The 15,661-nt window shown below is 42.8% G+C and overlaps 1 protein-coding gene and 1 pseudogene across 1 annotated transcript; both read left to right on the top strand.

Moving 5' to 3' along the window:
* The first annotated feature begins 4,221 nt into the window (after positions 1–4,221).
* LOC145911980 (uncharacterized) lies at positions 4,222–7,441 on the top strand (annotated as a pseudogene).
* Positions 7,442–8,011: 570 nt separating this feature from the next.
* On the top strand, positions 8,012–8,874 carry LOC145911981 (uncharacterized). The gene is made up of 2 exons (XM_082999410.1): positions 8,012–8,493; positions 8,646–8,874. Exons 1-2 carry the CDS (start codon positions 8,012–8,014, stop codon positions 8,872–8,874), a joined length of 711 nt encoding a protein of 236 aa, XP_082855536.1.
* Positions 8,875–15,661: the final 6,787 nt, after the last annotated feature.

Genomic DNA, 15,661 nt, shown 5'->3' on the forward strand with positions numbered 1-15,661 from the left:
AGTCTGTTCAATCCAGAAAATATAAACGGAAATTCCCTCGTGATAATACCAAAAACGTTTTTCATGTGTAAATTGATCGAAGCCAAACAAACTGCGCGATGCGACACGGTATGTACTTTCCAAAGCCTGTCAGACTGTCTTCGTTTGTAATAGATCCGGAATTGTCCGCCACTGCACGACCCAAACATTTTATACATTTACTTCATACCTGACATTTTATACATTTACTCCATTAGATAATAAAATAAATGAACTGTTACAGAAAACTTTGTTTACAGGCTTTGCAGCCCAGGAATTGCAGCTTTGCTGGGTCGGCCTCTTATTCCTGACATCTCGATACGATAGCTGTGATCGCCAAGGACCTGCACAGAGGGGCGATCCTGTCAATTATGCCATTGCATGAAACATTACTGTGTTGATATACAAAATGAATTATTGGTCTGAACTTATCAAAGCGTATATTTTTAAAATCTGGTGATATTGGAGGAATGTGAAACGGGGGGTTTACGTAAACTCGGTCACGCAGAAAGCGACCTTTAGAAACCATTTGTTTCTCATCAGATGCACTGATGACGATCTTCCCAGCTAAATTGCCTGACCACGACTTCCACATTGCGGTGATCAAGTATTTCGTGCTTGGTCGCTCCTTCCAACATTTCCTAATGTTCACAAAAAGGTTCAAATTATATAAATGTACATGTATGTACATATTCTTTCATTGCTTGTGTAGTATTAGGGTTGGAATAAGTCGTCTTTTCATTTTTTCATTTATCTTTCTAATCTTCGAATAACTCTTAACATAGATAATTAAAGACGAAGACGAAACTGTAAATGAGGATTTACGTAAAGTCACTCAAGCATAAACACCCCACGCTCCACTTTTACGTAACCACCAGGTTCACAAGACAGTTGAAATAATTTGTGCAAAACATAAACTGGTTGAAAATGTTTATGGTAAAATATTTGGCACTCATAGGCCTTGCTTTTGAAAGTAATTTTCATAAATTAATTGATTGAATGGATGTTCTTTAAATAAATTACCAAGCGAACGAAGCCAGAAGAATCACCTGAAATTTTCTCCAAGACACAAAATAAATGTACAAATTACTCTTTTACAGTTTTCATGTCGCTTTACAGTGCGAATAAACTGTGAATTTGATTTGTAATGCGCTTCTGAAACAAATTGGTGAGTTTCTTAACAATCGTTTTGCTCAGGAATGCTGCATTATCAGCATTGTCGTCAAAACGTTTCGACACTGCGAAAAAACATTTGCCACATTTTAAGAAGGTATTTTTTATTAAAATGTATTTTTATTAATACTGACAACCGTGTATCTACGAATACGAAATGTAACTGGAAATTTTCTGCCAATCAGGTGAATGCAGACCCAGTTACTCATTACTGACGCTTAATTTGCAACACTCGTGTGGTTCTGTTTTGAAACTGTATTCTGAGTGCTGTTTATCAAGAAATTGCTTTTATCAAATGTTTGAAACAAAAATTATGCTTGTGAATTTAAATGGTTTTGACCTGTTTGGTAGTGCACCGAGCCAATATTATTAGAAGGACTATCGGGAATGTGAGGTGCGATAACCACCTACTGCCAAGTGACATTATGAAGATTTCCACGCACAGTTTCATGTGTTCAAGTTATTCCTTTGAAAACATAGCCCATTCGTTCTTATTTAAATTGTGACCCACCTTGTTAGAAAAGAATGTGACGACAATTAAAATGCAGCATTTATTGACGGAAAATTGCTTCTCATGCCAGCTTCACATGTAAATTGAAGCATGTCATTTAAATTTCAAAATAATTTCAATTTCAATTCAGTTTATTTTTATCCTTATCCGGTACAATACAAAACTGCACAGTAAACACAACAAATGGACCAGTTTGGATAAAGACGAGGGGACGGTAAAAAACGCAATTGGTTATCTGAAACCGCCTCTGGGTTGTGTCGATTTTGCAAAGATTTTAGGCTGTTTTACGCAGTGCATTTGACGAAACAAAAGAAAAAGACAATCAACAATCACTGTGCATGTAACAAGTCAAGAATAAGTACAATAATAGCAAGAATTGGTTTGTTTGTTTTTTGTGGCGTACGATTGTATTTTGGTGAATCGTTGTGAATTTGAATTTGACTAGTGCATGCACACACGAGGAGAGCAATTTTGTCGGCGGCGAAGTATTGTTATGATTTTGTGCTAAATTGCGCCCTATCGCATCAAAACATTCCTGGGGATGTTGACATCGCACACGTGGTCATATAGCTTTTTTGCCTAGTTGAGTGAACACACGTAGGAGATAATATTGATGGTTGGTTTGACATCGTGTTATGTGGGTGTTTGCTAATGGGGTAAGGAGTCCTTGACGGCTGCGGGTAGACGATTGTTTTTGTATTTGTAAGCAAATTTACCAAGTTGCAGCTTGTGCAATAGATTGACGGGAAAAATTTGGGCTCTAACATACAGTTGAAAGGTGTGGGTGCGAAAGGGACTGTTTGTTATTATGCGAAGTTCTATATTTTGCAGGACCACTACTTGATGTAGCAATGATGGGCAAACAAAACCGCACCCCAAAAGGCCTTAGGAAAATTGTGAGTGAACAAGTGCATGATGCACTGTTCGTAATGTGCACTGCCCAATGAGGTGCTTTAGCTTGTAAAGAATTGCAACACTTTTGCAATTTTTTGCAGAATGAGTTGACATGTGGGGCCCATAACAGTGTATCGTCAATATGTACCCCAAGGTACTTCGTGGTCTTAACTTGCTTGAGTGTGGTGTCATTAATCTTAAATGCAAAGTTGTTTGTCTTTTTGCTGTTTGCGAAGAGCATGAATGTGTTTTTTTGCAGGTAACTGTTAGTTTGTTGGAAATGAACAATGTATTAACCTTATCAAGTTCGATATTTGCAGCCTTTTCTAAATCTCTTACATTTTTGCATGACATGATCAGACATGTATCATCTGCGAATAATCTTGTGCAGAATGAAGAGGCGCAAGGCGAATCATTTACATAAATGAGAAACAGAAGGGGTCCTAGAGGAGATCCCTGGGGAACGCCGCATTCCACGTCACAGACATTGGAGTGGAAATTGTAAATTTTAGTGTATTGTTGCCTGCCAGTAAGTTCGTTTTCAAAGAAGCTTTTAATTTTACCCTGGAATCCGTAAAACTCTAATTTTTGCAGAATGATTTTGTGGTTGACGGTATCAAATGCCTTTGATAAATCCAGGAAAATTGCACATGATTTTTCTTTTTGATCTGTGGAATTGGCTACATGATCACAAATTTGTGCCACTGTCAAATCAGTGGAATAGCCAGGCCTAAATCCATTTTGAAATTTGGTCAGTAAGTAGTCGGTTACTCTTTCGTGTATAATTATTTCAAAAATTTTGGCAAAATCTGGTATTAGCGATATCGGTCTGTAGTTGTTGACATTTTTTTGATCTCCTTCCTTGAACAATGGCGATATTTGTGTAACGAATTTTCTTTCCTTCACGTTACCTTTCACTTTTGTTAGTTATTGTATGTATTTCATTGTTTTCACCTTTCTTGCTGGCACCTTGTAATTTCACTGTTTTCTTTCGTTGTTACCACTTATTTATTATATTGTTTTACCCACGTATATCGCTTTTAAGTCTCTCACTTCACTTTCACCACACTATTTTATTACTTTCGTCTCCCCTCTCCTATTATTTTACGCTCCGCTTATGCCCCGGATGTGCCGCGTGTCGAGAAGGCGCATCCTGATTGGTTGGTGATTGTGTTGTAGCGAAGGATTTCCCTAAATCTAGCGAGTCTTCTTCTGGGCGTCGTGTAGTTAGCATCTCTTTTACGGTGTTGTGGATTATTGAGATCTTGGCCAGTGGCATTTTGTACTGTTTTTATTCGTTTTATAGTTGATCACGACGTCCAATAAGTTAAATCAGCCTGGGTTACTTTGGCTTTGTGGTGAGCCGTTATTGCAGGGTTCTGGGCAGTATCAGAATTAGGGAGGCAGTTTTGTGCAAAGTACCGAATTAGGTAGAAGGGTTAATTGGGGGATAACATCGCCACCCAAAAACATCTAACCGCTTAATTGCAAAGCTACCGAAATAATTCCGTAACAACTTGGCGAGCACGCCAGGACCCTGTCACCACACCCGGCTGGTTTTACTGGGAAGACTCCCTACGTGTATTTTGGTTTTATGATATTTTGAAGGTTGGTTTTTCTTAACAATGGCTTTTAATGTTTTAATGCAACCTCCGCCTTTACGGCCGGGAGCTGACCTAGGACAGTATTTTAATGTATTTGAGTCCTATTGTACGAGCGTCGAGGCCTCAGAAGAAATGAAACGACACCTGTTCCTGGCAAGTATTGACAACGACTTGAAATGGACAATACAAGAAAAAGACGAAAACTTGTTCGAGGTTTCCTACAAGGACCTCAAAGAACGCGCATTGCGCCAAAGGGCTGCTGGTCAACACGCAGAGCGTCAACGCGCCGAGCTGATAAGGCGCGTGCAATTACCTGGCGAATCAGCACGTGAATTTGTTTACGCCCTACAGACACTGGGAGATGGTGCCTACAGCAACTCCGCTGACGCGGCCCTTAAAAATGAGGTTCTGTACGTTACCTTACTGCAAGGCTTGCCAGACCGGCGCCTCGCGGACACTATCCCGAATACCATCAAATATGAGCGATCATTCAGAGCCGCAGCTCAAGTCGTTGTCAATACACAAACACCGAGCTTTGTCCAAGTCGCTGCAGTGAACACAAGAGCATCAGAGATGGAATTAGTACTAAAAAAGTTAGAAGACATGGAGAAACCGTCCAAGGAAAAGAACACACAACTCGAGGACACCTTAGCGGCGTTACAAGCTCAAGTGGATGCCATAAAGCGCGAACGACCACAATACAACAACGTGCGAGCACGGACTTGCTACGGTTGCGGTGGACTGGGCCATATGCGGCGCGACTGCCCGCATACGGGTATGCGCACAAAGGACGTCGACACGAGACGTCAAAACATACCATCTACACCTGCGTTTTCCAGATCGATTCGTCGCGCACCGGAGATAAAATGTCACTTCGACCAAAAACGTATAACTCGAGATGCACCCAAATGTTTGGCGCCAAAGTCGGTACAAAAACCCGCTACACCCGCTGCGCCGTTGCGGTTTGTCAACTTACTGGTCGGCCGGACGAGGATGTGTGCGTTGTTGGACACCGGGTCCAGTGTCTGCTTGATTAACACCCTAAAATGGCATTCCTTAAGCGCCGAGCATCACGACCGGGTAAACAGGTGCAATTGGCAGTAAAAGGCTGCGTCGAGCTTCCCCTCCGAGTGGGAGGATTGATGACTCACGCGAGTTTTAACATTGTGGACAATCTTACACACGACCTTATTCTAGGATTAGATTTCCTCCAGTCAAACAAATGCCAGATCTGCTACGAAGCCAACGTGCTCACGGGGGATGCAAGCGTGCCACTCTCGCATTCTCCGGTGCCGTTGCCACAACCTTCCGAGGTGTACGTCGTCGACGATGTCACCATCCCCGCGTTTACCGAGGTATGTGTAACAACAAACTTTTGCCAAAAGCCGCACACCAGGGAAACCCCTTTTCTAACTGAGAAGATAGACGGGTTTGTGGAAAAATATGGGTTGTTGACGGCTACGAGTATAACGATGGCGCAGAGTAACACTGTTGGGGTCTGTGTCGCGAATTTGGGGGACGAAGCGGTAGAAATACCAAGCGGGTTAAGGATCGCCCAGACATCGCCTGTTTATGCCTTTGGCAATGTCGAATGTCCAATGTCTGGCGCATGTGTGGTAGTCGATGGATCGTCGGCGAAATGTAAACACCCGGATTGTTTTGGCGGCTGCGCTGAAATTTGTTCGGTGTCACCACACGAAACAGCGGATAACCGTGACCCGTTTAAGTGCATTATAGAGCAAGCTCAGATCGGAAACCACCTAACCGAAGAACAAAGAGGAGAGCTGTTTGCCCTTCTTCGCGCCAACCAGGACGCCTTCTCAACATCTGACGTTGACCTTGGACGCACGGATGTGGTGCGTCACGTGATCGACACAGGAAATAACGCTCCAGTGCGACAGCCACCCCGCCGCATGCCCCACCACAACAAGGCGAAAGTGGAAGAGATTTTGGCAGAAATGGACAAACAAGGACTGATTCGGCCGTCTAAATCGCCGTGGAGCAGTCCGATCGTGTTGGTTCGGAAGAAATCCGGTGAGACTCGTTTTTGTGTCGATTACCGCAAGCTAAACGAGCTAACTAAAAAGAACAGTTACCCGATCCCCGGATAGACGACAGCCTTGACCAAATGTCGAACGCGGCGTATTTTTCTACGCTAGACCTGAAATGTGGCTATTGGCAGGTTGCTATGGATGCCTCTTCGCAAGAGAAAACTGCCTTTACCAGTCACGTCGGCCTGTTTGAATTTAAAGTAATGCCTATGGGTCTATGCAATTCGGCAGCGACCTTTCAACGCTTAATGCGCATGGTATTAAGCGGGATCGAGTGGCGGGGTGCCTTAGCGTATCTGGATGACATTATTGTTTACTCCAATACATTCGAGCAACACATAAATCGACTAGCTGACGTCCTAGAGAGAATTCAAACCGCGGGGCTGACGTTAAAGCCTTCTAGGTGTTCGCTTTTCAAAGAGGAGGTGGCTTTTTTAGGTCACGTGTTGTCGAAGGACGGAATACGATGCGACCCCAACATAGTACAGTCGGTTTCCGAATGGCCAACACCGCGTAATGTGAAAGAGATCCGGCAGTTTTTAGGCCTAACATCTTACTATCGCAAATTTATTCGTGAATATGCGAAGATCGCAGGTCCCCTCCACAGGCAGACAGAAAAAGGAAAGCGGTTCCAGTGGGACGACCAATGCCAGGAGGCCTTCGCTCAGTTGAAACGGTACCTTACGACCGCTCCGATCCTTTGTTACCCTAACTTCAATAAGTCATTCATACTTGACACGGACGCATCCGATACTGCCGTGGGATGCGTCCTTTCCCAAGAAGTTGACGGTAAGGAGTGTGTTGTGGCTTATGGCAGCCGTACCCTAAATAGGTCAGAGCGCAACTACTCGACCACGCGAAAAGAGCTGCTCGCCGTAATATTTGCGACCAAGCTTTACCGTTGCTATCTCCTTGGTCAAAAATTTATGTTACGGACTGACCATTCCTCGTTGAGGTGGCTGTGGAAGTCAAAAGAATTATACGGGCAATGCGCGCGCTGGGTCGAACATCTCTCCGCCTATGATTTTGATATACATCACAGGGAGGGAAGCAAACACCGTAACGCGGACGCACTTTCCCGTCTAGACTCCCTGGAGGATGATCCAGAATGTCCATACAAGATAGCGGATGAAGGCCGAAGGATTGAACAGGTTAACGCCGTGGACTTGAAAGCAACCATCGGATATTAACAAAACGAGCTGTTGGAGCGGCAGAGTAACGACCCGGAGCTAGTTGCCGTAAGAGAATGGGTCAAGAGAGGTATACGCCCGAAATTTAAAGCGGTCAAGCGAGAATCCGCCGCGATTCGCCACTACTGGTCCCGTTATAGTGGCTTGTTACTGAAGGCGGACATTCTTTGTTGCCTCGGAAACTCCTCTTGGGAGGATGATTTAAAAATCGTTTTGCCGACAAGCCTGGTCTGGGAAGCGACGTCCAGCTTACATGATGATGTACATGGAGGGGGACATTTGGGCATTGCCAAAACGTTAGCAAAAGTTTCCGAGCGGTTTTATTGGCATAAATGGCGCGAATCTGTCGAGACGTTTTGTCGCAACTGTACAACGTGCCAATACAACAAAAAGCCAACGCAACATTTTCAAGCGCCGCTTATACCTTCGCATGAGGATAAACCCATGCAAAGGATTGAAGTAGATGTTATTGGGCCACTACCACTTACCCGTTCGGGTTACCAATTTGGTAGCCTGCGACCATTTTCACGAAATACGTTAGAGCGTGGCCGATGCGACACCAAACCGCAAATGAGACCGCTAGCTTGCTTTACCGCAATTTGTTTACGGTGCACGGCGTCCCGGAAACGGTCCATTCCGATAGAGGGACAAGTTTTGAAAGGCTGTAAGAAAAGCCGTACTACGTCATATCACGCCCCCGGAAATGGCGGTGTCGAACGCAATAATAAGACCATAATAACAATGATAAGAAATTACATACAGACAGACGAACGACGATGGGACGAGGCGTTGCCAGGAGTAGTCGCGACTTACAACGCAAGCGCCCATGAAGCAACGGGAGAAGCTCCGCACACCCTTCTGACCGGCCGACCGTTGCGCCTTCCTGTAGATTTATTGGGATCCCTCCGAGAAGATTCAAGACGATCTTACGGAGTGGAGATCGACCAGTTACGCGACGGCCTAGAGCTGGCCGAAGAAATTGTCAGGGAAAGTCTTATGACACAGCGCAAGCGTATGGAAGACCGCTACAACTTGCGACAACGGGGAAAGCCATACTCGATGGGAGACTATGTGCTGTAAACGAACCCGGTCGTTCCCGTATAGGTCGGTGCAAGAAATTGCAGTATCCCTACAAAGGTCCGTACCGAGTGGTCGAAGTACGCGGACCTGTGAACTATGTCATTGAAGAACAGACTGTCCATTTCAATCGGCTGAAACCGACCACAGATACATTCCCAATGCCCGCTGAGCAAACGGCGGAACCTCCGCAGGCTGAAGATCAACAACCTACGTTGGTGTATGTATTTAGGCCAAATACAACCCGAGTGGACAATGGAGGGGTATCGAGTTCACCGGATAATTCGGGCGGATGCAGAAGGTCTACACGGACCCGACGCCGGCCCGTTCGATTCTCGTCGGAGACACACGTGTAGACCAATGTCGAACAGGAGTAGGACAATTCTTGGGTTGGGGGGAGTGTAACGAATTTTCTTTCCTTCACGTCACCTTTCACTTTTGTTAGTTATTGTATGTATTTCATTGTTTTCACCTTTCTTGCTGGCACCTTGTAATTTCACTGTTTCCTTTCGTTGTTACCACTTATTTATTATATTGTTTTACGCACGTATATCGCTTTTAAGTCTCTCACTTCACTTTCACCACACTATTTTATTACTTTCGTCTCCCCTCTCCTATTATTTTACGCTCCGCTTATGCCCCGGATGTGCCGCGTGTCGAGAAGGCGCATCCTGATTGGTTGGTGATTGTGTTGTAGCGAAGGATTTCCCTAAATCTAGCGAGTCTTCTTCTGGGCGTCGTGTAGTGAGCATCTCTTTTACGGTGTTGTGGATTATTGAGATCTTGGCCAGTGGCATTTTGTACTGTTTTTATTCGTTTTATAGTTGAACACGACGTCCAATAAGTTAAATCAGCCTGGGTTACTTTGGCTTTGTGGTGAGCCGTTATTGCAGGGTTCTGGGCAGTACCAGAATTAGGGAGGCAGTTTTGTACCGAAAGTACCGAATTAGGTAGAAGGGTTAATTGGGGGATAACATCGCCACCCAAAAACATCTAACCGCTTAATTGCAAAGCTGCCGAAATAATTCCGTAACATTTGCGACAGTTTAAGAACAGTCGCATTGCTGGCTGAAAAGTTGTTGGAAAATTAGCAGCAGTTTTAAAACCGATTGACCGCTTTTATCATTTCATCCTGCACGTACTTTATTTATTTCCTTGTTTTTAACAAACATTACCTTCAGCTTTCTTTTGACTGTAAAACATGATAAGGAATTGTATGTCTGTGTTCAGGTAACGTTGCAAATTCCTTTTACGATTTTTTTTTTGTTACTACTGTAAGTGCCCGAAACATAATTTGCAAAAAGACACCAAAAATAGGGACACGGAAAGTAAAAACGTTGCAGTTGGAAGGAGATTCAGAAGTGGTCATCATTGGTGACTCGAAAGTGGAAGAACTCGGTGTGGTCGAAGTCGTAGTTGGAGTGGAAAACATTGTGGTAGTGCTGGGAAAAAGAAAAGTTAGTTGATGAGCTTGTTGAGAACGTGGGTTTGACCATGATGGTATAAACAGAGGTTGGGTTAAGATTAGCAAACGCTGCCTCCCTGTTGTGAAGTCCCCTGTACTTTGTAATTACACTTGTTCCTTCAATCAACGTCACGTCATAATAAAATACTTCATAAGCTGGAACCAATCTTTCCCACTTGACGATGACGAAGTGAAGTCCAACATTTTGTGCAGTAATTGTGATATCACTGTTTCCTGTGTTAATTTTTTCGATCAGAGCTCGTTGTTTAAATCTCATTTTTCATCAACAACTTACCATAACACTCGGTTCTGTAATAACAGTATCAACTTGTTCCATAATAATTTTTATCGCAGGTACCGCGGATTCCACAAATTGAATAAGAAGTTGAATCACATTTTCCTACAAAGTGTTTATGTGTTTAGTGGGACTTGATGATTTTTAGGTTATTGTAACATACCCACGCAATTAATTCCATTGCCAAAGTATCCCAACTTACAAGAACATGTGAAACTGCCCATTGTGTTCGTACATACCGCCTCATTGTGGCAGTTGTGCAAACCGTAAAAACATTCATCAATGTCTGTAATAAAGTTTTATTTATTTGACTAAATATCAATTTATCAAAAATTTAATTATTAAAACCTATACAAGCTCCTCCTGAGAGCGTAAACCCAGCTCCACAACCATGAGCAGGATTCGGTGTGCTTGGCGACAAAGTTGGGTCAATAGGCATTTCAGTTTCTGCAATACAGTTGCCAAAATAAAAATTAAATTTAAGATTTTTGTTATTTATTGTTAGGGAATATATGAGTTACTTTACTTGTTTGAGCTAAAATGCTCGCAGATGCAGTTCCAAGGTGGTTATAGACAACTACAGTTAGATTATATATTGTTGATGGCTTCAGAAACGAAAAGGCTGCTTTTCTTGGAATGTGTTGATCATAGGAAACTCCATCACCGGACAAAAATGCACTTCTAAATGTAACTTTGTTGCTTGTCCATGAAAAGCTGAGACCGGTACTAGATTTCCACGTTGTTGATAAGTTTCCAACAGAAGGTTGTTCAACTAATAACAAAAAGATTGAAAACTAGAATGCATTTTAAACCTCCATGAAGCTGCTTATTTAGAGTTGTAACTTAGGTGCATTTTTCACATCTAATTTATGTAAAATGTTTGCCACCCGTTGATAGAGGGTCTGTGAAATTGCTCCGATCCTTAGTGTTGAAAGGGTTGGAGATCTCTGATTTGTACCACAAAAATAGTGACAAATTCAAAAGGATTTTTTGCACCACTTACGAAACGCCGTTATACTGTTGGTCGCTTTGCGGGCAAACGTTTTTGTAAGTAGGAAATTCTATCGTTACATACTTACCAAAGGTGTCACACCAATGGGGAAGTGTATCACATCCTCCTTCTGAATAACATTCTGTTCCTCCACAATGTTCTATGATTATTTGCAAAATGAAATTTTACGAAAATTTAAATTTGTGCGAATTGCCTAAAACTAGAAACACAGCTATTCCATCATTGAATGAAGAACTTGATTAAATATTAGGGAAGTTTCGACTTAAACTTATGTCACCATATTAGCAGCAATTTTTGCAACCGAAAGTTACGGTTTTGGATTCACAAGAGAAAGCACTTACGAGTGCAGACCTTTCCATTCCCAATGTAACAATTGTTGCAAATGCAATTGTAACTTCCAGGTGTGTTCGTGCATGCTGCGTTCGAATCACATGGATCACCTTGGCACTCATTAATATCTGATGAAAAAAACATATTTGGTTTGACAAACGGGTTGTCTTTACACATAAACTTGGCTTGTAGCAAATTTTATTCAAAATCATGTGATACCCACATATCGTTTGTGGACAGCTGCTTATGGATAAAATAGATTACACAGGCAAATTCAAATAAAGTTTTCTGCACAGTACTAAATTTAATGTGTTATCTATACACAAAAAGTAAGTATACCTATGGAGCCAGAACTTAAGCTACCCACGTTCTGGCCAACCCAGCCACGTGATTGGTTGCAACAAGCTTTGCGCTAAAGAAGATCACAGCAAATGAAACAAAGTACTTTCACGTGGTTTCGGCCTTGGACCAGGCCACATCAGCGCGACTTATTGACTTGCTTGAACGACCGCCTGCCAAAAACAAGTTTGAAGTCATTCGAAGGCTTTTATCACAGGCGCTTGGATCAGACGCGCGCCAATGCTGCCCTCCGTGCTCTTATCAGGGAAACAACAACGCCGGTTGCCTGTAATGGCTGGGGCAACTGGCGACTCTTAAGCCTGTTCTTTCTTTGGGGAAAAGTTTCCGGCTGCAACTTTTTGGTTGACACTGGTGCTGAAGTCAGCGCACTTCCCCCTACTGGCTTCGAACGTCGCACCATACGCTGTGGTTCCGTTCTCAAGGCCGCTAATGGAAGCTACATAGCCACTTTACTGTTACAAAGTTGTTCAACTGCACTTCCCCTTTGGTGTTTACAAATGGAAGTTCGTGTTGGCCGATGTCTCACGTCCACTGCTCGGTGCTGACTTTCTCCGCGCTAATCGCCTGCTTGTCGACGTTGACAAGAAACGTCTTGATCACTCAGGGGTGTTCGCGAGCTACCCCTTGAAAACGTCTCTTCACCAACCGCCACAACTTTGCACTCTCAATTCCGTGCTTTGCCCCTACGAGAAGTTGCTGGAGAAGTTTCCAAAGGCAAAAATGCCTAGATTTTGTGATTCCTTGGCTAAGCACGGTGTTCAGCACCACATTGTAACTGATGGCTAGTGATGTTCCCAGTTCCAAATTATCCAGCCTGGCCGGATCCGGATAGTTATCAATCGAATCCGGCAGGATAATTTGGATCCGGCAGTTTGTTAACACCGCTTCGTGTATTTTATTGGTTTGGCAAAAATGTTTGATTGCCAGAAGAATGCTATGTTAAGGTTAACTTATCATGAGTGGGAAGTTCAAGACATGCAGTCCACATGGAACATCTCGAGCAGCTTTTCCAACGGCTTTCGGACCAAGGTCTCGTCGTCAACTTACAAAAGTGCGAGTTTGGCAAAAGCAGCATCGAGTTTCTTGGGCCTTTCGTCGACCAATGCGGCATCAAACCCCTGTCCAGCAAAGTAGACGTTGTGAGGAACTTTCCTGTGCCAACAACCATCAAAGGTTGACAGGAGTTTTCAGGGATGGTCAATTTCTACCACAGGTTCGTGCCCAATATTGCCAATATTATGAAACCGCTCTATGGTGCTTTAGCGGGCAAACCTAAGCAACAGGTGTGGTCGGTCGACCTGTAGAGGGCTTTCGATAAGGTTAAAGACGCTCTCGCCATTGCTACGCTTTTGCATCATTCACAGTGGCAAGCTTGCATCGCACTCACGACCAATGCCTTTGCGAACGCTGTGGGTGCCGTTCTTGAACAATTTTCTGAAGGTCATTGGGCCCCTCTTGGTATCTTCAGCCGTCAGTTGAGAAAGCCGGAAACGAAGTACAGCGCCTTCGACCGCGAGTTTCTTGCGCTGCACCTGACCATTAGGCATTTCCGCTATTTTCTGGAAGGGCGCAAGTTTACTGCGTACACCGACCACAAACCGCTTACTTTCGCATTTAAGAAGGCTGCCGACCCTTGGTCTGCTCGCCAGCAACGTCAACTTTATGGCGTCGCCAACATACCACTTTACTCAAAACTATTCTTCCTCTTTCCTGACAAAAACTAATATAAACACAGAATTTTAGATACACCTAACCCCTGCTCTTTCTTTTATTGAGTTTAATATTGGTTTACCCCCCTAACCTACATTTATTTTTTGAATACACCCAAATTCAACTACTTCGCTTCTTGGTTATTTCAGTTCTCAGAGCACTTATGCCACAAAACCCCTATTATTTCGATAATCCTACTTATTTACATTTTCCCCAACTCCTTAACGATCATACACACGAGCACCGAGCACTGATTATTATTTTGAACACCACCCTTACCCACACAATATGGAAAACCCGAAATAAAATTAAAAAGAATCACAATGTTGTTAAAAATATCCCTTAAAAAATGACGCAATCCTTTCGTCAATCTCTCAATTTTAAATATCGGTTACTGCGGTCCTGCAGGTGGTAGGCTACTTGTCAAAGCCGTAGATTTTTTTAACGGGCCCCACCGAGTGTACCCCTTTCTTTCTTTCTTTCTTTCTTCTGCTTTCTTCCCCTCCTCATTAAAATCGCAATACTCCATTTCTGTGCATGTTCACTTCCATTTAGCGTAACTCTCCCACTTTTATTTCGCGCTCTCTTCTTGTACATATTGAAAATACCTGCTCTACCCTTTTTCGCGCTAGTTTTAAATATATAAAAGAATCAACCGCTTTACTTTGCCATTTTAGAAGTTAGATGCAAAGTTCAGTCAAATTTAGAAGAACGGGAAACTTGCCGATGCAATTGATTCCGTCACTTGTGAATCCAGAACAGCAACCTAGTGGCGGAGAGTTCACACATACTGACGTTGTTGGAGACGGTAGGGTTGGAATTGCTGGTTCGGAAACTGTAAAAGCACGCGGTTTTAACATCATCGCATATTTATCATAAAACCACTAAAAGATACAAAACTCAGAAGCTAGTCGTGAATGAGTAATCGGACTTACGAGTTCTGGCTGTAATAACTTGAGTGGATGTGGAAATGAAGTTCCGAGCTGTAACTGTTATGTTGTACTCGGTATCAGGCTGTAAGTAAAGGAAACCCGTCTGCCTCGTTCCAGCATAGTAATGTCTTGTGTTGGTGGTTGAAGCATCTGCAGTGTTCGCGTTGCTGGCATTCCATCCAATAAACAGACTGTTGTGGGTTCGCCACAAAACCTTAGGATTGTGAATAACTGGTTGACCTGTGGACAAAAAACGTGACCAGTATGAAAAGAAATAATACTTTCTGTTTTCTCCTTTTTACAGAACAACAGTACGTTATACTTACCACTTGTAAAACAGGTGTAACCGTTCATACCTTCAGCACAACGACCAGGGCAAGAACTATTGCAGTATCCTGAACATCGATGTAAACAGAAAAAAATAGATTTAATTAAGTTAGGTATACTTTTATATTTGTGGTTTGCGAAGCTAATGAGTGAACAAATTTATTCAGACTTCTTATTGATTAAAAAATATGTTCAGGTTACGATGCAATTGAACAAATGAATCACGTTTTATTTTGGTCTCTATATTGATGTTATATGTTAGCGGTTAATATAATATTGTTGATAATGTAAAAACAATTGGATTGAACAGCTATTTCAACTAAAAGCACAAACCTTGGCAGTTGAAGCCGTCGCCTACAAACCAGTCTTTGCACTTACAAGTGTAACCCTCACTTGTGTTTATGCAATTTGCCTCAACGTGACATGCGTGAGTCCCAAGAGTGCATTCATCAACACCTGAAAACATCACGTAGTTACCGACTATGAAATACTGCTTTCCGAAAAGAACATGACAAAAACTCACTCTTTGACCTAAATTTTTAACATAATGTACATATTATAAGTTAGTATTCAAAATAATTCAAATGTAACATGAATATTTGTACCCACCTTGACATTGGACGCATGTTACAACAAGAAACACGAACACTAGAAAATGCAACATCATGTCGGCAGAATAAGCTGACAATGAACACATCTTGCATGACAAAAC

This window comes from Ascidia mentula, chromosome 8 (assembly GCF_947561715.1).
Source record: "Ascidia mentula chromosome 8, kaAscMent1.1, whole genome shotgun sequence".
In the NCBI taxonomy this organism is placed as follows: domain Eukaryota; kingdom Metazoa; phylum Chordata; class Ascidiacea; order Phlebobranchia; family Ascidiidae; genus Ascidia; species Ascidia mentula.